The following is a 23,806-nucleotide window of genomic DNA, read 5'->3' as shown; positions in this document are numbered from 1 at the left end:
AAGCAAAACAAGACAGCAGGCTAGAAGCTCCATTCACTAGACTCAAGAAAATAGAAGTTTCTAGGACTGCCCTCCCTGTAGACACCGCATTTTGTATCCCTTACGACTCGAGCTCCCGTTCCCCAATGATGCTGAAATTCTAAAACTCAAGATTGGTTTTGGGCCTGATCAGATGTTAAATTTTGATGCATGTGAATGTATGATCGATCCTGCGCACGCATGTAAGGTTTCAAAAACATAAAAAATGCAAGTTTTTTGTATTAAAGACTGAGATTTGGAACAAATCCCACATCTTCTGGGAGCCGTTCCAAACCCTCATTTTCAAAATATGAATAGCCATACATGGTACATTTTCAAAACACACCGAAATTCTAAGGGAAAACACAAAAATTCACTAGAAATAGTCAATCAAAGAGGGAGCTTTTTGTAAAAATCCTCAAGTCAATTTTCTTTTGATTGGGGCCTTTTCTGGCCTTGATCTTTGAGTTTAAGATTACTAATCACTTTTTATTGATTGTGAATAGATTTGACTGAGGGGAACGGTTAAAAATTAAGCTGGAAGAGCTTTTATTTTGAGGTATTAAGTTCCAAACTCTTTTCTCTCTTTTTTGTTTAATCTTGTAGTTAATCTTGTTTCTTGTTTTTATGTTTGTATAGCTTAGTTTTAGATAGCCTTTGTACTTCGAGCATGTTTGGTTCTTAGATTTATTGTTTTAAGTATTTCTTTGTTTTATGTGCTTGTTGCATTTCTGGGCCAGGGTTTCTAACCAAGCCTGTGCACGCATGCATCCTGCATGCGCGTGTAGGTCAAAGTATGCGCAAGCATGTAGCTGGCCTACGCACGCAAATGTAGACACCGAATTTTTTACCCGATACAACTCAGGCCCCCGTTCCCCAATGATATTGAATTCTAAGATCCAAGGTTGGTTTAGGGCCTAATTAGATGTTAAATTGACTTGAGAAATGTTAAAATAAAAAAAATATAACTTTTAATGAGCAAATAAATCTATTTTTGGAAAAGTAAACCAAGGAAACCCTCAGTATGCACACACAAGAACCAGCTTGCGCACACAGCTTTTTGCATGTGCACACAGGCATGATCTTACGCATGCATAGCGGATTCCAGAAACATAAATAAGAAAAGTTTTATGCATTAATGTTGAAGTTTGGAATGAATCCCACATCATCTGGGAATTGTTCCAAACCTTTTTTTTCACAATATAAGTAGCCTTACATGGTATATTTTCAATAACACACAGAAATCCCAAGAGGAAAACACTAAGATTCACTAGAAATAGTGAATCAAAGATGGATTTTTTCAGAAAACATCCCCAAGTCAATTTTCTTTTGATTAGGGCCTTTTTTGGCTTTTTTCTTTGAGTTTAAGATTACTAGTCACTTTTTTTATTGAATTGTGAATAGATTTGACTAAGGGAAATGGTCAAAAATCAAGCTTGAAGAGCTTTTGTTTGAGGTATTTAGTCTCGACTTTTCTTTTTTCTTTTCTTTTCTTTTTTGCACTTTTTTCTTTCTGTTTGCTTTAGTTTTTTTGTTGTAATATGCTTTAATATGTTTACATAGCTTAGGTTTATGTAGTTGTATGTTTTAAATGCATGTTAGGTTGTTAGAATTCGTGTTTTGAAACCTTGCTCTGTTTGCTGTGTTTCTAGGGTTTTTGGGTAGAAACCCGCGTGCGAATAATCTTGCCTACGCACACAGGCTTAATTATGCGCACGCAAGGTTCTTCATGCATGTGCATGAACCAGCCCAAAAACCCTAATTTTATTTCTTCTAATTTTGCTTCTATTTTCACATGTAATACTCTTATTTAGACTCTTTTCCATGTTTTTATGGTTTTAAGCCTTTGTCTTACATGTTTAAATATTTGTTTGTCTTTCACATGTTAGAATTAGGGTTTATCTTGTGCCGTCTTATTTTAATGTCCTGAACACTGTAGATACCACATTTTGTACCCCTCACGAATCGGGCCCCCATTCCCAATGATGCCTAAACTCTAAGGCCCAAGGCCAATTTAGAGCCCAATCAGATATCAAAATGACTTAAGGAGTATTAAAATTAAAAATATAACCTTTTAAATGAGCAAAAATCTATTTTTGAAAGTAAAATGACTAGAGTGGGCCTCGACCCACATACGTGGGCAGTAGCCGGCATACATGGGCCAAAGCATGTGTACATAAGCACACTCTTGCGTACGCACCTAGGGCTTCAGAGACATAAAGAAAGAAAGTTTTTTGCAATAATGGCTGAGGTTTGAAATGAATCCCACATCATCTGGGAGTCGTTTCTAACCCCATTTTTTCCATTATATAAAACTTTATATGGTACATTTTCAAAACACACAGAAAATCCTAAGGGAAAACCTAAGATTCACTAGAAAATAGTGAATCAAAAGGAAGTTTTTCACAAAACACCCTCAAGTCATTTTTATCTGATTGGGACCTTTTCTGGCCCTAATCCATTAAGTTTAAAGTTTCTAATCACTATTTTATTGAATCGTGATAAATTTGACTGAGGGGACTGTAAAAAATCAAGCTTAAAGAACTTTTTGTTTAAGATATCCCTTAAACCCTTTCTTTTTTTCTGTTACCTTTAATATTTGTTTTAGCCGGTTTTATTGCTTGGTTTATATTTATGCATGTTTGTTTAGGTTAGTTTTACAGTTCTTTTATGTTCTGAGCATGCTTGGTTGTTAGAATTAGGGTTTTCGTTTCCGCTCTATTTCTCTGCAAGTTTGTTTCTAGGTTGGGGTATTAAACAACCCTGCGCACGTATGCCACAAGCATCCGCATACAAGTCAAATCCTGTATACGTGTGATTTGGCCTGCATACGCATGTTGTTGCCAAGAAACCCTAACTCAGGTTTTTGCTTCGCTTGTTTGTTTTATATGTATTGCCTCTGTTTAACCCCTTTCACATGTATACACGTATCTGAGTCTCGGTTTCACATACTTTATTTGTTATTTGCCTGTCATATTCTAGATTAAGGTTTTTTTTTTCGTTTTAATGCCATAAACGTGCATTCACACGTCCATACATGATGCTGTTGGTGCTGAGTTGCTACAAGGTAAGTAAAGGTAGGCCATGTATATAAGCATGCATCTTTTGTGATGAATATGTTTGTATGATGTTTGATTTTGAGTATGGATGTTTCTACGATCTTATGATTGCCATGATTAAGTTGCTGTCTTGATTGAGTTGTTGCATTTTTCTAGATGTATGATATGATGGAGGTTTCACATGATAGATGAATGCTAAGGTTTGTATGTATGTATGGTTAGGTTTTTTTTTTTATTGCTTTATATATAGATAGGTATGTGTTTTGGGATAATGATGCCATGTTGTATGCTAGTGTGTGTGTATGTGTGTGTGTGTGTGTGTGTGAGTATAGATACAAGTGTTGAACATGTTTTTAATGAGGTTAAGATATAAGACACAATGATGGGAGGCCAACCTTAGGGTTGGGCTGTCTTAGGTTACTAACGCCTTCCCAAGAATATACCTAAACTCTAAACCCATCTCTCTAGTAGTAAGATTAGTGGTCCTTCCCCGAAAGGATTCTATATATATAATTCCTAAATCATTGCAAAAACTAGGTGTCGCCTCCAAAACCCCTTGTGTCCACAAACACGCATTCACATGCTCATATATAATGCCGTTGGTAATGAGCTGCTATAAGGTAAGTCATGCATTTGTATGAACATGCATTAAGAGTTTGAATACATGTTATGACCTATATTTGATTATCATGTCTATTTTTCTACCTTGTTTTTGTTGCTGCCTTGTCTGGGATGATATGTTATACCATGATTAGATGAATGCTAGGATGATTTGACATGTACGCTAGATGAATGTTAAGGGATGCCATACTAGATGATATGCATGATTAGATGAATGTTAGGCTTTGGTTGACAAGCATGATAGATGTATGGCTAGGGATGATTGATGTCATGTTTTGTGCTTGTATGTATGCCAATGTGTGTGTGAGTTAGATAATAATATTGAGTGTGCCTTTAATAGGGTTAAGACATAAGACACAATGAGAGGAAGTCAACCTTAAGGTTGGGTGGTTTTGGGTGCCTAACACCTTCCCAAGACCATACCTTAACTTTGAACCCATATCTCTAGTAATAAGATCAATGGTCGTTTCTTGAAAGGACGCTGTATACATGGTTTCTAGACCATTGCAAAAACTAGGTGACAACTCCCAACAATCCGTTGTGTCCACAGTAGGTTTCTACACATCCGCGCATACCACTGCCTAGAAACCCTAATTGAGATTTCTACTTTTTTTTCTTTGCTTTTTCACATGTTATACCTCTATTTGTTCCCTTTTTTATATGTTTTAGTCATTGTTCTATGTTTTTTTTTGTTTATTTGTCATTCACATGATTAAATTAGGGTTTATGTTTGGTTGCTTTGTTTTGATGTCATGAACATGTGAACACACACATTCACATGTTCATACATTTATTTTATAGGTGCTGAGATGCAGCAAGGTAAGTGAGGTAAGTCATGCATTCACATGAACACGCATGATGTATGTTTAATGATAGAGATAAACATGTTTGTTTGGATGATTTTTCCTTAATATATAGATGCAATCACATGTTTACTTGGGTCTTTCTATGCTTGTGTTTCTACCTCGATTAAGTGTTTACATGCTTCTGCCTTGGATGTGATATGATGCCATGCTAGATGAATGTTAGGAGATGTCATGATAGATGTATGTTAGGGTATGCCATGATAGGGTTAAGACATAATAAGAGGAAGCCAACCCTAGGGTTGTGTGGTTTTGGGAACCTAACACCTTTCCCAAACCGTACCTAAACTCAAAACCTATATCTTTGATAGTAAGATTAAAAATGTTCTTCTTTAAGAGGATGCTATATATATGATTCCTAGACCATTGCAAAAATTAGGTGGCAACTTTCTGTTTTGTCCACACTCCCCACCTGGCTCCCCATCTCAGACGAGGCAATAAAGCCCATTGTGCCAGTCTTTGAGATGATCAAAAATTCATTGTCGTGGCCCTTGTTGTTCTCAAGAAGACAGGAGATAAGTCTAATTGGTGCATTCCTCACCCACAAATAGTAGCCAGTTACCTTGCTATCGTGACAACTATAAATCAAATAAATGTCAAGGTGCGTTAGGTCCACATTCATTTTTTTGATTATGCGGGCTACATTATTAACTATCTTAAAGAGGTCGATGGAACACAAGGAATGGCTTGTTCTAAAAAATAGGAGGAAGTCACGCATCGCCCTGTCTATGAGTATCCTCATCCTTCCTTTGATGAAGGTTATCATGGGAATGGCTACAACACTTGCTGGTCTTTTAATGTAGTGCTTACCTATCTTACAATGCTCTATGGTGACCTCGGCCGAGATGCCATATTTGTCCTTAAAGGCCTCTGTTTTTACACCAGTGTCCACTAAACTAGCAAACCTACTCATCCTAGGAAACAAAAAGCGAGAAGAAAAGGAGAAGGAGATGAGGAAACTTTAGACACATAATCTACTCGATTGAGGAGGAAGGTAAAGAAACTTACACAGGAAGAAAGGAACCGCCGCACTTCAAAAAGACTTTTATGGTCTAGAAGAATGTGCTGGGGGCAGAAAATGAGCTCCATTCCCCTCTTATATAGGGGGAAAAGGAGCGGAAAACTTTCTCCTCCCCTCTCCCTCCCCCCCAATCGAGGTGAAATGAGGATTGTGAAAACCTCATCTCACTGTTAAACATGGGTAGCAGGTAGCTGCCAGTAGCATTTAATGTTGTGTTGGGAATCTGGAACGTTAGGGAGGTACGCAAGCAATTGAAGGGACCGGTTGGCATGTGGGAGCACTTATGTCATGTATGACCCTACAATGTCACCAAAACTGCACATTCCCAAGAAAATAGGGAAGTGGGATTTTTGGGGGGGGGGGTGGGGTGGAGGCTATTGTGAGGGTGGGCTGAGGACCGCATAGGCCAACAAATGGAGCATCGACCGATCAAGGGATATTGAAGACACCGCATTTTGCACTTCTTACGACTCGGGTTCCCATTCCCTAATAATGGTAAAATTGTAAAGCCCAAGGTTGGTTAGGGGCCCGATCAGATTATAAATTGACTTGAGGAAGGTTTTTTATGGAAAATAAAACTCTTTTATGAATAAAATAAAGTTATTTTTGCAAAATAAAGGCCACAAAACCTTGGGCTGCATACGCATATACGTGTATAAGTATGCAGGCTTGATATATGCATACTCACACACAGACCCGCATATGAAACTAGGTTCTAGAAGATATGAAAGGCAAATTCTTTCTGCATTAAAGCTAAGGTTTGGAATGAATCCCACATCATTTAGGAGCTGTTCCAAGCCCCCATTTTTCAATTATATAAAGCCTTACATGATATATTTCACAAACACACAAAAAATGCTAAGGGAAAACATAAGATTCACTAGAAATAGTGAATCAAACAGAGATTTTTTCTCAAAAAATCTTAAAGTCATTTTCTTATTGGAGCCTTTTCTGGCCTTGATATTTGAGTTTTAAGATTACTAATCACTCTTATATTTGATTATGAATAGATTTGACTGCGGAAACAGTCAAAATCAAGCCTAAGAGCTTTTGTTTGGAGGTAATGTTCTAAGTCTCTTTTTCTTTTCTTTTATCTCTTTTGATCTTCATCTCCTTGTTTCTTTTGTTTATTTTGGTTATAATATACTTGTTTAGTTCAGATTTACATAATTCCCCTGTTTTAAAGCAGTTAGTTGTTAGTTTCTTTAGTTTTTGTTTCTGCATTTCTATTTCTAGGTTAGGGTTCTAGGGTGTGTCTACGTGCGCATGCTTTCTGCATGCATATGTAGGCTCAAAGTATGCATCCACAAAAACTAGGTTGCATACGCAAGCTTATGTATGCGCACAATACTCATGCCCAAAACCCTAATTTAAGTTTTTCTGCTTTGTTTCTCAAAAAAAAAAAAAAGTTTTTCTGCTTTTGTTTCTTTATTTTGTTTACTTAGTATGCTTTTTTTTTTTTTTACCCTCTTTTATGTTTTTGAGTTCTTGTTTCTCTGTTTGATTGTTTATGTGTCGTTAACATGCTAGATTAGGGTTTCTTGTCAATGATTTCTTTGTTTTACCATGAATATGCATTCAAATGTCCATGCATTGATGCATATGTGCTGAGATGCAGTAAGGTAAGTGAGGTAAGGCATGCATTCATATGAACATGCATTTATCTTGTGCTTTTGGTGATGGATATAAATATGTTTGGTTGAATGATATGTAAGGATATCTATCACATGTTTTATTTTGATCTTGCCATGTCTGTGTTTTTGCCATGATTTGTTTGTTGCCTTGAATGTAATGAGATAGGAACATGCTAGGGTTTATGATAATATGATGCCATGATAGATGTATGTTAGGGTTTTGAGAAAATTGATGCCATGTTGATTGTTAGATGTATGTTTGTGTGTGTGTGTGTGAGTATAGAATGCAATGTTAAATATGCTTTTAATGAGATTAAGATGTAAGACACAATAAGTGGAAGTTGACCCACGGGTCAGGTGGTTTTGGGTGTCTAACACCTTCCCAAAATCGTACCTAAACTTCAAACCCAATACTCTGGTAGTAAGATCAGTATTTCCATGTAAGGGCACTATGTAAATGGTTCCTAGACCTAATCTAGGTGAAGACTCCATCTTTTCTTTGCCCCGATCCACTTGGCCAAGGCGTACTCCCCTTTCTTAGGAGAAAACTGTTGTGCCCACAGAGATTCCCTTGCACACCAAGGAGGGTGAGATGAGCTACCACCATACCAAGGAACATAGGCTAAAGTTGGCAGTTGCAGGAAGACCCCCAAGGAGAAAAGGGGGGAAGGTGTGTTAGTGAAGCATCCACCACCTCTGAATTAAATGCCTTGCACCAACCAGAAAAGTCACATTAATGGAGGAAGTGATGTCTGAACAGTGTCTGGAAAACCTATAACTCACTTGGCACTTCCTCCAAATGAGAGGATGGGACTAGTATCTGATAAACAACCACTACCTACAGCTAGAGAGCCAGGATTAAGAGCATACTACTACAAAAGAAAGGTAAAACCCCACTAGATAAGGAGGACAAAAAAAAAGACAGAGAGAGAGAGAGAGAGAAAGAGAGAGCTTACTCATACTTTTGTGATTACTAGCTCTGTAACACATTCCTTGGTCAGCCAAGGGGGCATTAATACTAGACTCTTCCTTTGCATAATCCTTCGACCTTTTGCTCCCCTTTTTTATCTATATGCTGGGCCCACTTTCCCCATTTTAGACTATGGGGCCAGGAATCCACAAGCTGGTCTGCCTTTCCCATCTCTAAACAAGTAATTGTAGTGAGCTTGTCCCTAAGGCCCAATCTTCTAGCCTTTGGATCCTTGGGAACCATTTCCTGCCCCCCAAGCCACTAAATGCAAGTTGTGCCTATTCGGCTATTTCTCATTCTTAAAAATAAAATAAGGATTTGGTTAATGGGTGTTGGTGCAAACATAATGATAATGGAAATAACACAGAGAAACTGAATAATATTTCTGAATTTTATTTATTTAAAGAGAGAAATTACACAACACTATATAGACTAAGATGCAGCACTTACTCTCTTTAAGGAGATTCAAGCCCTTGGTTGGCTAAACTTTGTAACCGATTCAAACCTTCTTTGACTTGTCTCTCCCAAGATATAACAGCCTAACAAGTGTCGTATAACTAGAACAACCAAATGAAAAGGTCTAAACGGATAGTCCATTAAGTGGGTTAATGGCTCTTCATTTTCCATAATAAAAATGGAATATTAAGTCGGGTCATTTACTCACCAATGAATATGGTAATTATTCTGAATGGGCTGTCAACTAGGAGAATCGAAGAGGTAGATTCATTTCCATTTTTGATACCTCCGCCCTTCACTTCCCCTTTGCGCATGTATCTGGCACAATATCTGAGTCAATTCATATTAGCCCATTAATCACCACAATTAAAAGAAATAAATAGTCTCTCTCATTTTCACTGTGAGATTAAACATTTTCATTAACTCCTCATCTTCCATATTCACTTCCACATCTTTACATTTATATTGTAATATTTATTCATTTTAATTAATTAATATTAAAATGCTCCAACAACAGGTACCCTTAGAGTATTTGTTAATAGACTGTTTTAATAAAGTTTTAATATCAATTTTATATAAAATATAAAAACTGCTAAAAATCAATTACTTTTTTTCTCATAAAAAGTTTATAAAAGTATTTCATAAAACAATATTTTCAAGGTATCTGTTAACATTTTCCTTAAAATAATTGTCTTCTAAAAATAAAAATAAAAATAATAGATGTAGCTTTGTCTTAGAGGTTGTGATATTTTTCAATTAACTCTTCTCAATTATTATTTTTTTTAATTATAAATTTTGGTACAATTGTTTTTTTTATTCTTACTCCTAAAGTTGTGAATAATTAAAAAATAGAGTGCTTATTTTTAAATATGTGATAAGATGATGTGGCATGTTGGGATTGTAAAAGTAAAATATGGGTTTTACACTACATCCTTACGAAATTTAATCTCTAAAAAATAATGACAATTTTCTTAATTAATTAAAAAAAAAATAATAAATAATATTTTTTCAATTGTTTCTTAGAAATGATCTGTTTGGTACGTGTGTTTAAATAACAGTTTTCAGTTTTTTTGAAATATGTATAGGTGAAAAAGTGTATGAAAATACGTGTAAATGGTGTAATGTTGTTTAAAAACTGAAAACATGTATTTAAACAAGTCTACCAAACAACCCAATAATTTTTTATTCCTAAAAATAGAGAAGAATCGAAGTGCCCGTTTGGTTGGGCGTTTTGAGCACACTTTTACCATTTATGCGCATTTGTAAAATGCTGAGACAACTTTTGCGTTTGGCTCAGCCCAAAACGCAACTTTTTGAAAAAAGTTGCGTTTTGGGCCAAGGCAAAAAATAGTCTAGGAATGCGCAACAAATATGGAGCATCATAGGTCCATAAACAAAGGCAAACGCGCATAATTATCCGTTAGGTCTTCCTGTTTACCAAATTACCCTTGCAGATATATATACCTCAGTTCTCACGCTTCTCACGCTTTCTCTCGTCTCTTCTCTGCTCTGCCGTCAAGCCCTGAGCTCTCTCACTCTCACGCTCATCTCTTCTCTGCTCTGCCCTCTCCATGGTAAGTGAGCCGTGAACCTTCTTCCTCTTCCTCTTCTTCTTTCTTTCGTCTTTCTTCAAGTGCCCGTTTCCTCTTCAAGTGCTCTCTCATCCGTGCACTGAAGTGTTTTTTTTTTTTTTTTTTTNTGGTGTACAGTAGAATTGATCGTTCGGGAGATGAAGCAGAATTTGAAAAGAAATTATGCCCATGCCAAAATAAACCCATTTTATACTGCCTGTATAGCAGAATCAATCTTTGACGGATGTATTCCTGGTAAAATCATTTTTCCCTAAGCATTTTTTCTTTTTAATGCAGCGGTTTTCTATAAATATCCTTTTCTTTTTGTTCAAATTTTTTCATTAATCTTATACATGTCCTAGTGCTTGTTCCTCTTCTGAAACCATTTTTAAGAATGCATTAGGCAAGAAATTACTGAGCATCCACAAAAGAAAAAAAATTACAAAGCATGTAGCACTGAAAATTTTTTAGTACCCGGCAAGAACTACAAAGCATGTAGCACTGAAATTTTAGCTAAATTTTTTTTCCCTACACTCGGTTAAAAAAAAAAAAAATCAGATCAGTGTTGGTACCTGGTATTTTGGTAGCAGATCGGTGTTCTTGTGTTTTTGTTGATCAAATATCTACCTTCAAAATGTATTTCTCAGATCAGATTAGACATAAATAAAATTTTTTTTTTTTTTTTTTTTTTTTTTACCGAGTGTGGGAAAAAAATTTTCAAATCTTGCATGCTTTGTTCTTGCTAATGATCTATCTTTTGTGGATGCTCTGTAATTTTTTTTAGCTACATGCTGTACTGAGGAAATCTGTTAAATTAGACACTTTTTGGGAAGCTGAAACAAATAAAAAAAAAGAATGTATTTTTAAAGTATTGGGGTGCTTCAAATTTTTTGTTTTTTGTTGTGTTTGATTTGTTTTCTCGGCAACCTAGAAGAGAGTTATTGTTATAGATTAATGGGTATTGTTCCTTTACTTGTTTAGTTATTTGTTTTTGTTGATTGGAATTTACAGTGGTTTGAATCTTGCTATGAATGGTTTGTCGACTTGTAGCTCATAATTCTAATAGAAAAAAGACAAAAGTTTGGGTTTGGGGTCTGAAAATCAAAGGAGAAAAAAGAAAATATGTAGTTGTTGTCAGGGTGATCATGGATTTTTTATTAATAGTGATATGATTGAATTAAAAACGTTGAGAAACACAAATATAGTAGTAATTTGTCAGGAAGTAATTTGGTTGAATTAAACAAATTAGATGCTATCTTAAATTTTCATGGAAGTAATCTGTCAGGAAATTGATGTGCTGACACTGACAGGTGGTGGTTTAACTTTTTATTTTAGTATTTCAAACTCCAAATGTTCGTGAATCATTGATTTTATTATGTGTTATAACTTCATATAGTAGTTTTTGGTAAATCAATTGGACCGTAGGGTGAATGGAATGCCATAACCATTCGTGCTGGGCTTCTTTTGAGGTTATGTTCTATTACTTTATCTTGTTGTTGATGCTGTATGATGTTTATCGAACCATGTTAAGGTCAATGACAAAATATTGTTACCCTATTTGATTTTATTGAGGGAATTGTTGTATAACAGACTTTTAATGGCCCGAATAAAGTTTTTATCCTAATTATTAGTTATTACGTTTGCTTGTTTAATATTATGAGTCAAACAAAGACCCAGCCCATTAGGATTCTAAATGTGAAGAACTATAACTTGAATAGATATTTATGAAAAATTATCATCAAAGAACAATCAGTAATTGTCCAGTTAAATTATTGGAATATTAAGAATTCTATTTTTTGCATTTCTTATGGTTGGTTAACTTTATAGATGGATAGAAACACCACTTCTAACCCCGAGGCAAAAAAGGCTAGAGCATTATGGGATGTTAATCCAGCGTGGACAACTACTTTTTGTAACCTTTGTGTGGAACAAATTCAAGCCGGGAATAGATCAAAAGGTGCTACCTTTAGTACCGAAGGTTGAACCAATTTGGTGACCAAATTTTGTGATGAGACCAGTCTAAACTATGATAGAGACCAATTAAAAAGTAGGTGAGATGTATTAAAAGGTGATTGGAGAGTGTGAGAACAATTGAGGAATCTTGACACAGGTTTAGCTTGGAATGCAGAGAAAGGAACGATTCGTGCTAGTGATGGTTGGTGGAAGCAAAAGTTCGAGGTGAGTTGAGTATTTTATTAATATGTAGTTAGTTGGAGATAGGTTTTTTTTTTTTTTTTTTTTATATTATTGTTATATGAGTGAAATTACAATTACATTTTGTAGGAATTACCCAAAGCTAGAAAATTTCGAGAGAAAGATCCATAGAATCTAAAACAACTTGATATAATGTTTAGGGATGTTGCAGCAATTGGAATAGCTCTATGAACCCCTTCTTCAAATACACTCCCTTCAACAATGCCACAAGAGGGTGCTAGTGATTCAGATGGTAGCTCCAAATTTAAGGATGATCGATGTGACATGAGTTTAGACATTGATAGTTTGCAGCAAGGACATACTAGTCAATCACGTAGTTCAGGACAAAAGCGAACTAGTGAATCAATACCCTCACAGAAGAAAAAGAAGAAGATAGGAGGAGATGCAATGTTGGACAATCGTATTAGTCAATTAATAACTGTATGTCAGAATAAGTCTGAAGGTACTTCTCGAGAGTCACCAAGTTCAATTGATAATGTCATAGCGATTGTGAGAGCACTTCCTAGAGTGGATACCTCGTTTGTGGTTCAAGCTTCCTATATCTTACTAAAAAGGTCATGTAGGGAAATTTTCCTAACTTTCAAGGAACCAGAGTTACAGTTGGAGTAGCTACAAGGAATGATTTGTATTAGCCAAAAGAAGTGACCAACCTTATGTGGTACTCTGTATTAGCTTAGGACTAATATTAACTTTATGTTGTATTAGCTTACGACTAATATTAGCTTTATGTTGTATTAGCTATGTTGTATTAATTTTAAACTAGGTTATGTGATATTTAGTATTAGCTTTGGACTAATATATGTGTAATATAGTATTAACTTGATGTTTTGAATTGGGACCCATTGTTGCCTTTTGTTACTTTGTTGATTATTATGTTGATTTATATTAAGTATTAGCAATGATTGATTATTTGTTACTTTGTTGTGTAGCCTAAACCAATATGGATGATTATAATGGTACTCATAAGAGTGGCAATTTATGGAACTATTAATGGATGGGGATTACAGAAATTACTGTGATGATCATGATGGTGGTGATTATAACAATGCTGACAATAATAATGATGGTGATAACAATGATGACGATGATGGTGAGAGTAGTGACAGTGATGATGACAGTGACAGTGGTTCTGATGATGATGATAGTAACGACGATTCTGATGAGAAGTTTTACCAGCTTGTGGCAGTTACCTGTGAAGCAGTTGTGACATATTTTAATAAGTACATTAATAAGACTCCTTGTTATGATTCTAAACAAATAGGAGGGGCTTGGGTGAGACGTTGTATGGAAGGTAATGAGAAATTGTGTTACAACATGTTTAGAATGAAAAATGAGGTGTTTCAAAATTTGTGTCAAGTTTTACAACATGACTATGGACTTCAACATTCAAGAAATATAAGGTTAGAAGAATCAATGGCAATCTGTTTACTGATACTTGGTCATGGAACATGTAACCGAATGGTTCAAGAAATATTTCAGCATTCAGGTGAAACCATAAGTAGACATTTTGAGAAGCTAGTCACTCTGTTGGGTGCTCGCTTTGCAGCTGCATATGTAAAGTCTTTAGATCCAACTTTTAGTGAAGTTCCAACCAAAATACAAGACCATCCAATTTATTGGTCACATTTCAAAGTATGTGTACTATTTTATATTTGAATAAGTGTTATTGTCTATAAGATAATTGTCATGTGGAACTGAAAACTATTAATGTTTTTATTAGGATTGCATTGGTGTGATTGATGGCACACATGTGATAGCGATTGTACCTACTAAGAAGTCTATTCCATACTATGGAAGAAAGGGATATGCAACCCAAAATGTGATGGCTGCATATGACTTTAATAAGTTATTCACATTTGTTTTGCCTGGATGGGAAGGTGCAGCACACGACACTCACATTTTTCTAGATACTATTCGTAAACAAAGTAACAACTTTCTGCACCCACCACCAAGTTTGTAATCGGTTAATCAATTGTTCATTGTAATGACACCTTATGTGTGTTAATACAATTGACTTTTTTTTCTAGGGAAATATTATGTAGTTGATTCTGGATACCCAATGATGAAAGACTATTTGGCACCATACAAAGGGATATCATACCATCTTCAGGACTTTCAAAGGAGAGGTGGAAGCCCTAGAACTAGACATAAAAAATTTAATCATGCTCACTCATCTCTTTGATGTGTGATTGAGCACACTTTTGGTGTGTGGAAGAATAAATTAAGAATTATCAGAAACATGCCATATTTTCCATTCCATATCCAAATACTTATTGTATCTGCTACAATAGATCTTTATAATTTTGTTAGACTAAATGATAGGGATGATAAGAGCTTTATAAACGCCAATCGAGATTCAATTTCTAGAAGAGAACATAGTGAAGCAGGTAGCAAGAGTGAGCAGAACTCAGGATCTTTAATAGACCTTACGATGGTGGTTCTTCGTAATTCCATTGCTAATTCCATTTGAGGGATAATAATTAGTAGTTGTCTTCTTCTTTTTTTATATATATAATATCATGTAGTACAATTTAAACTTGGGTTATTGGTATTTATTTTATCATCTTTTTTACATTTTTGTGTTGTACAATTTAAACTTAGGTTATTGATATGTATTTTATATCTTTTTACACTTTTATGTAGTACAATTTAAACTTGGATTATTGGTGTATATTTTATCATCTTTTTACATTTTCATTTTGAGTTTCATGATGATGAAAATTATTTAGATTTAATTAATATTAATAAGAAGTCATTAATGGTAATAACAAATAATTATGACACTAAAAAAGAAAAATTGCCCAAACATTATTAAAAGAATACCAATAATATATATTTATTATTATTATTATTATTATTATTATTATAATGGTAATAACAAATAATTATGACACTAAAAAAGAAAAATTGCCCAAACATTATTAAAAGAATACCAATAATATATATTTATTATTATTATTATTATTATTATTATTATTATTATTTAGTAAGTATATGAAGTAGTTGATTTAAGTATGAAATAAACTCACATCCAAAAAAAAAAGTATGAAATAAACTCTCTTATATATACATTGTCTTTTTTGGTAATTTATCCCTCAAACTATCACTTTTATAAGTGCTAGTCAAACACTCAGCTTTTTCAAAAAGCACTTTTTAACAGCTTTTACTAAACACTCAGCTTTTTGAAAATGCACTTTTTCATTATGCACTTTTTGAAAACTCCACTTTTTCATTATGCACTTTTACAAAAAGCTGAACTAAACTCAACTCACCTTCAGTCTGACGGCTATGAGCAAGCTGTACAATTGCATTGAGAAGTATCAAGTATGTGTTTGTTTTGACTCTGAAAATTAATGCAACATTGCTCGTTTGCTATTAATTTAAGTGAAGTAATGCGGATGTGATGAACTTGGCCCTTACACAAGGATCATTTGCAAATATGCAAAAGGGGCTGGATAAAGTTATTTTTGCTCTAAGATAATTCAGGAATTTGTTGGCGTCATTTTGTAGGCAACATGCCTGCTTAAAAGCGAATAGGGATAATTTCATTAATAATACAGAGGACAACGGTGACAAATATGAAGGTGGAAGTCTCATGATACGTTAAATATAAAATAATATTCCAAATATTACAGGCAATCTAAGAATTACATGACTTTGGTCTTAATTAAATTCTATAAAACGAAAAATTACATGGATAAGAAATTAATTTAAGAACCCTTGATCTAAGTTTAGAGCATAATGAGGTGATGGGTGTTGGTGTCAAGGTTAACGCGCTAGGCAATGCCAGCTACGACGTTTAAGGCACTTATATCTATAAGTTTAACTACAAGATGGGAAAGTGTTAAATATCCACCTTGTCAAATAAATTGGTCTTCTACTGTGGTTTCCATTCCTTAAACAAATACTATACCATACAGTATAAGCAAACAAGAGCGCGTCAATATTGAAAAGATGGAGATGATGAACATAACATATGAACATTGTAAAGTTGTGATTTACAACTATGTATATATTGGCTTTAATTCCATGTTAAATTTGATTATAATTCTGTTCAATCATTTCTCTGTATTTTTGTGAGATTTTATGTAAGGGTTGTGTGTGAAAGTTTAGTGAATAATATGTGAAAAAGTGTTTTTCACGACTTGACTTTAGACTGCTGACCTGCAAAACAATCCACGTAAGAAGCACATGTTGGAATTTGAAGAGTCCTTGATATGCTCGATTTCGCAAGTGACTCATGACTCAGGCCATGTCATGAGTGACCCACGAAACTTACTGCTTGTTAATTTTTGGACGGTGACTTTTCTCATTCTTTACCAATACTATATAAACCCTCATTACCCATGAAATATAAGAAGAAGAAAGAGTATTTTCTAAAGAAACTTTTGAGAGAGAAACCCTAGCTAAACACTTGAGAGTTTGAGATTGTTTTTATTCACAATCTTCTACATCATTTCTCTAAAGTTTTCATCTACTCTCACCTCTCCATCTACACATCCTTGAGAGGTTCTTAGCTCAAACACTTACATCACTCACTCTAAGTGTTGAGAGAAGTTTTGGTGACTTTTAGAAGTATTAGAAAAAGCCATTGAGTGGTGGATGCAATCAGGTGAAATTGCGGGATTCGGATAAGTAGTAAAGACAAGACTCCAAGAAGTCCATTGGTAGTAGGAGCTCAGAAGGCTCAAGTACATTGGGTAGATTAGGCTTAAAGGGTCTTTTTGATATTCATGTACTCCAACTTATTTACTAGTGGATCGATTTCGGTTTGGAGAGCCACAAAGAGGTTCTGGTGGGCCTTTTGTGATTTTGGGTTAGACTGCCTCCTGCTGCACTGAGCCTAAGTGTTCTGGATGGGAGAGTTGGGACCGGTCCAATTGCAACTCACCTTAATTTGGCTTGTGCACAAACTATGCCCCGTTTGCCGAAACTTTACTCACATGCCCATGGCAGACGAAGTTGCCACAAAAGAATTATGGCGGATAAATGTAATAAAACAATGATAACAGAAGTACATTACTGTTAGGCAAAATAAGTAAGAGATTCTTAATTAAAAACAGGTAGAAAGAGCACGTTATAGGTGAAATTGCAAAGACAAGAGAAGAAACAATAGCAATAAGTGGTAAAATCAAAGAAGAAAAAGATCAATTTGTCGTGTTCAATTGTGTTACGGGGCTAAGGCCAATGAAGGAACCATTTCCTCAACGTGGATAACCTCACAGGGTAATCTTGCCATAGAAATTATTCACTTTAAGGGAACGGGCCTGAATGGCTTATGCCCAAACGAGCTATTTATCCTCAACAGAGGGTAGGCTTTTAGAGGGAGAGAAGGGATCTGGCCTATTGATGCATGTTTGCTGTTCTACACTCCTTATTTCTTTTCTTTCTCTTTTCTCTCTGTTTTTTGCTACTTTGACTCTTTCCCACTGCTTTCTTTCTTTCTCAATGCTTGCTCATGTGGTGTTATGGTGATGGTAATGCAGTAATTCTCCACTAGAGGTTGCTACGGTTGTGGTTGTGTTACTGTCCACAGCAAGGACCCTTTATATACTGTCTGCCGCGATTGTTTTTTACCATTTTAGCCTTTAACCACTTTTGTCTAGTTTAGGATGTTCCTCCTAACTACCCACTGGTTTGTCAATTGTCCAGCCACCACCACTTACCTGTGCTGGCTATGCCAACCCCCATTACCAAACAAAGAAGGCTATTTTATCTACTTGCTCACTGTGATATTCTCTCTTATTATCCCTCATGGCATGCACCTAGTGGTTCCAACTCATCCTACCTTCTTTCGGGTGGTATGTCATTCCAGCAGGACATCACCCCCAAAAGAATATGAGCGAGAACCCCAAAATAGGCTTTTATTTCTCCTCACCGCAAGACCATACCCTCTCTTACCTCTAAGTGAGAACCCCAAAATAGGCTGGGTACAGGTTGGTAGTGCTTAGGCCTTGCACGTGCTCCACTTCATGTGTACATTGAAAGTTTGTCTACTGCTCATGCATTTGCCATGGTCTAAAGGCTCATCTGTGCATTCTGCCGCTCATCCTTAACCTCTTATGGCATGAAGTATTTTATGATCTTTTATTCTTTATTGGCTTGCTCCTTTCAAGGGCTAGGCCTTGCTTGATCATGAGTTTTTCCTCTTTTAGCCCATTCTTTGCTCCTTTCATAGTCTTGTTGTCATTCCTGCCATAACACTCTGCCATTCCTACTGTGGTGTTATTTGACCCATGCTTGCTGAGCCTCTTTGGGCCTACTGCCTGTTCTTCTCTTAATGACTCAATGTGGTCATTGGATTTATACTCACGCTACTTTGGGCTTTCTTAACCCATTACATTGCTCGTGGGCTCCTTTATCCCATTTCTTTTTTCTTGAGCATCCTTGGCCCATTTGCTTTCCTTGGGCATCCTTGGCCCATTTGCTTGGCCCATTTGCTTTCCTTGGGCATCCTTGACCCATTTTTTAACTTTGCATTCACATAGGGTTTTACTAACTCTTTTGGGCTTCCCTAGCCTAATTATCTTATTCTTCATTCTTGGGGCTCATGAGTTTTCCACTAACCCCTTACTTTCTTGCTTTATTACCTCAGGCTTACTGTGGCCCATTCTTAATTTTCTACATCTCATAATGCCCATAGGTTTACTACTTCTCCCTTTGGACTCCTTTAGGCCCATTTGCTCTCCTCAAGACCCATTTATTTACTTTATGGGCCTATAATCCATTGTCCCTGCCATTCGGGCTTAATAATTTTTTCTATTAATCTACTAACTCTACTCTGCTCATATTGTTGGGCTTCTTCCTGCTACTGGGCTTCCAAAACGAGCATCAACAGAGGTTTTTCGTCGAGTACTTCAGTTTCCTCTTCGATAACACATCTCGGTATTATCTTGTATTTGCATCTCTCTTCCCAACTCTTTAAGCTTTACATTTATTGCTTTTTGTACTTACTTATGACTTAGAGTAGTGTTCTGGTTTATTGCGCGTGCTTTACTCTTGTTCCGCACTTAAATAAATTAGAGTAAAAGCAATTAAACCGTAATTTAAAATTGAGGGTCTAAACAAGTGTTAGTGTTTTCACACTAATTGAGCTAGTTGAACTTTCAAACATGTTACGAGAATTGAAACATGTTATTTCAAACTTGAGAAATGGCAAGAAATAACATAGTTTTGCATGACATTGATGGCAATCTAAGATCTAGCATATGATTATTTTATGATTAAGAGAAGAACATGCAAGCATTTGACTAGAAGGGGTAGGTGAGCTGGCTCAAGGTTGGTAGGATTAGAAGACAAGAAAGGAACCTAGTGACAACCACATTGTTTCCTTTTTTAAAATTAAAATCGTAGAAATACCGGGATTCTGGCAAATTTTAAGCCATATATAATTGACTTCAGTATTAATTAGCCCCAAATTATTGCCTAATTATCTATATTAAAAAGTCAATTTCTCCAATTAATTAGGGCTTTTTAATATTTGACAGTCTAAATCATCAATTGTGTACTTCCTTATGATTGTTTTAAGTTTAATCCAATACATTTTTTTTTTTTTTTTGAAATTTAATAATATTGTTCTCGGTTCGCAGTTCGAAAGTCCAGACGCACCCTCACTTCACTTGTGAGTTGTGAATAATAAGGAGGAAAGATATCCGACAGAAGCCAAAGTTCAGCGCGTGGTGACTACGGAATCGATTTGTTTTAAGGAATTGACTTTTTCAGCACCTGTCTAATGCGTGAAAACCTATCTAATGCCACACAGTTGAGCAGTGCCACTGAAAACAGTGACCCCCAACTGCCAAGATGGACGAAGAAGGTTCTTTCAACAAGCTTCTACTATTTAAAGAACAAGTCCAATTTTACTCTATTTTATACCATTCTCCTATTAATTAATTAATATATTCAATTATGTAACACCAAAATCCTATTTAATACTTTTCCACGCTTAGGCGTAGTATCCAAGTGTCAAACCCCAGGGATTCTCCAGATATTTATGAGATTTTCTCATTTTAAATTTTGAGGTCACTCTCATGAACTTTCACCCTATAAAGCTATAATTATTTGGTATGGGTAGAACAAAGAGACTGCATATTCTTAAAAGAACAGTAAGTTACTCTCAAAGAGATGGTATGAAGAAAAATTCTTCTCAACCTTTTGAGCGCCCTTCCTTGCAAAGATCTCTTTAAAAAAAATACACAAAATTACAATAAAAAATGGTAGAGCTATAAATTTTTTTCAAACAAATTGAATGCTTATTGTAATGCTTATTGTAAGAGTGATATTACTAATGGCCCCAGATAAAAAGCACTACTCAGTTACAATTATACACAAATAATAAAATTATAGTAATTAATAATAATTTAGAAAATTACAGAACAATACACAGATTACTCTCATTAGTCATCACAGACAATCTTTGTAACACGACACAAGACAAAATCGCCGTATTATAATAGTGCTAAAACCGGCTAACTCTTACTAATTAATATTAACACTCCGTACTTTGACCAATACAGTATCAAAAATATCAAGGTTACTTTCGGAAATCAGACAAAAAATGGGCTTTCAGTTCGTTACCGTCCCCGAAATAAACCAATGAAATTATGCCACATAACTACTGTTGGATATATCTCTAGTACCATATTACCAAACTGTCCCTCCCATGTACGAAATATCTCCCGACAACACGTGCTTCCTTTTTTTTTTTCTTTTAAGAAGATGAAAAATTATTATACTAAGAACGAATCGACGTCAAACTCGCCGAACTCTTCCTCTTCCTGGACCAGTTGCTTTCTAGACAACATGGAATCCGTCAAATTTAACGGCCCGTCAATACCAAACCCGAAAGCATCGACGTCCCCGAAACCAAAGTCATCGAACTCTAACTCTTTCACCTCCTCGACCAAGGGCTTCTTTGACAAAACGAAATTCGTCAAATTTAACGGCACGTCAAAATCTAACCGGAAAACGTCGACGTCGCCGAAACTGAGGTCATCGGACGGCGACGATTCCTCGTAACGGAGAACTGAGATGGGAGATGAGGAAGCCACGTCAGACGAGGCAGGAGAATCGATCTCCTTGCAACTGACACTGTCCACGTCAACAGACGTCTCCGTCATAACGGAGTTAGGGAAATTGGTGACGGCGTTAGGACCCTTGAGCTTAACCGCAGCTTTATCGTACTCAGAAGCAGCTTCCTCCGCCGTATCGAAGGTACCAAGCCAGACCCGTTTTCTCCGGGTCGGGTCTCGGATCTCAGCGGCCCATCGACCCCACGGTCTTTGCCGGACGCCTCTGAACTTTTTCCGGCGAGTTACGGCGGCGGATTCCGGGGATCTCGCCGGTCTCTTCTTGCGTAACTCTTGCTTTGGCAACTGTGAGCTCGAGGGAAGCGATGGGAGCTCGAAGCTGATCTCTCTGACGAGCCGTTTGATTCTCCGTACTGGTCTCCGTTCTGGCTCGTCGTCGCTGGAAGAGTCTGTAGCGTAAGGGTCGGTGTGTATGATCCTCACGAGTTTGGAAGGCATGGCTTTTGGGTCAGGGACGAGCTTGCTTGTGGTCACTTTTTGCTCTGAGTACTTCACTCTGGGGGTTTGCACGGACATGGTGGATGAGTATGGAGGATCATCGAAACTTATCATGGTACTTGTTGTTGTGGAGAAAAAGCAGCGAAAGTCGAAAAAGCATATAGTTGGGACAAAGACGAAATAGAGTGAGAGAAAAAAAAAAGTGAAGGCAAAGAGGAAGATTCTTTTATTCTATATATTCCTCTTGGAAGCGAAATTGAAAAAGGAAAAGAGAAAAGACAGTGGTACTGATTGTATATATGGGGTGAGAAATCTTTTTGTAGATATCCCAGCAAGGAAAGGAGATGACTTTAAAATCAAGTACTTGAAATACACAGAGATGGATGGACAAAAAGATTTTTAGCAGATAGAGAGAAGAACCAATATGTAATTATTATGACCCCCCCCAAAAAGTTAATCAGGATATTGGGCTTTTGGCGGGAAAGAGAGGCCCTTGCAGGCTGTGACTAATGGGGGAGAGAGAGAGATCGAGTGAGAAAGTGAGAAGGAAGAAGAAAACGAGAAGAAAGGTGAGTGGGTGAAGTGAATATATAGTACACGGGGAGTGTGAATTTTCAGACTTTTTTCGTGGGTGGGGGTGTGAGTGTGAGCTGGGCTACGAGTCATGGGCCATTAGCAGAGAGAAATGGAAAGTTTGGGGGAAGCTGATTCCAGCTGCCAGTAGAGACGTGTCAGAAGCCTTCTTTCTCACTTGTCTATTCTATCAACAGCAATACCACTAGGATAGGCTAGTACTACTTCCCCACAAGCTAGACACAAATAATCCTTTTTTTTTTTCTTCCCAATAATTGTTTCTAATTGCCTCAAAAGAAAAATAGCTATTGGTCCAAAAGAGGGAAAAAAAAAAAAGTTAAAGAAAAAGAAAGAACAGTATTTAAAAAAAAAAAAAGTAAACGTTTCTGGAAACAAATTTTGGATTTAAAATATGTGTTTTTGGCAACAAAAGTAGTTGAGAAAATGTGGTCCTAATTTAGGCGGGTGTTTGATTTTTTCTTTTTCTTTTTTTCCCAGTTTGAACGGCTACGCATTTTGTACAGTACGAGGGGCTTTTTTTGTTTTTTTTCGTTCAACATGTTCCCTAATTTCCGTTTGTGCGGACTGAGTTAGTAGAGTTTAGTAATGACTTTTCTAATTCATCAGAAAAAATAAATAAAGTAATGACTTTTCTAAATCTTATGTCATTTTATTGAAAGAATTTTGATTAATTAAGCTGCCAATGTGCAGTAAGATATTCTAATTGACAAGTCTATTGAATTGTGGAAATCTTAGATTTGAAAGGAATTATTGTTGTGAATAATTCTATATATTTAACACCGAATGAAAATCAAAAGAATAAGAGGGCACACGTTCTTATCATTGATACGATGATTATTGTATAAGTACAAGTTCTTATGAGGTAGAACGTAAAAATTAAGTTTCAAGTTTTTATCATTGATATAATGATTATTGTATAAGTACAAGTTTTTATGAGATAAAAAGTAAAAATTAAGTTTCAAATTTTTAAGAAAATTTTTTATACACATATACATAGATTAACCGTAATAAAATTTCTATCTCGGACTAAAAAAGCAGCAAAACACTTTTTTATTTTTATTTTTCTGATATACAAACAGTGAAACAAACAATTTGATTATTATATTAGTCAAGTTGAAGCTAATAATGAGTGGATTAAGGTGATGATGCACAGTAAACACGAAATTTTACCATTTGTAATAATAAGTAAGGTTTATGTGAACAAATGCTTTTAAAACAATGGTAAATAATTTATTTTAAGAAAGTATTAACACAATTT

At 35.8% G+C, this 23,806-nt stretch overlaps 1 protein-coding gene across 1 annotated transcript; it reads right to left on the bottom strand.

Moving 5' to 3' along the window:
- Positions 1-20,748: 20,748 nt before the first annotated feature.
- LOC112024624 (pathogenesis-related genes transcriptional activator PTI6) lies at positions 20,749-22,603 on the bottom strand. The gene has a single exon (XM_024057239.2). The coding sequence runs from the start codon at positions 22,066-22,068 to the stop codon at positions 21,157-21,159; it is 912 nt and encodes a 303-aa protein (XP_023913007.1). The 5' UTR covers positions 22,069-22,603; the 3' UTR covers positions 20,749-21,156.
- Between the last annotated feature and the right edge of the window lie 1,203 nt (positions 22,604-23,806).

The sequence above is a fragment of the Quercus suber genome, unplaced genomic scaffold, assembly GCF_002906115.3.
Source record: "Quercus suber isolate HL8 unplaced genomic scaffold, Cork oak 2.0 scaffold_1, whole genome shotgun sequence".
NCBI classification, from domain to species: Eukaryota; Viridiplantae; Streptophyta; class Magnoliopsida; order Fagales; family Fagaceae; genus Quercus; species Quercus suber.
This window is presented reverse-complemented; position numbering and strand designations above follow the sequence as displayed.

What these genes read in the sequence shown, in the direction of transcription:
- LOC112024624 (XM_024057239.2), bottom strand. Translation starts at nt 22,068, where the DNA reads ATGATAAGTTTCGATGATCCTCCATACTCATCCACCATGTCCGTGCAA.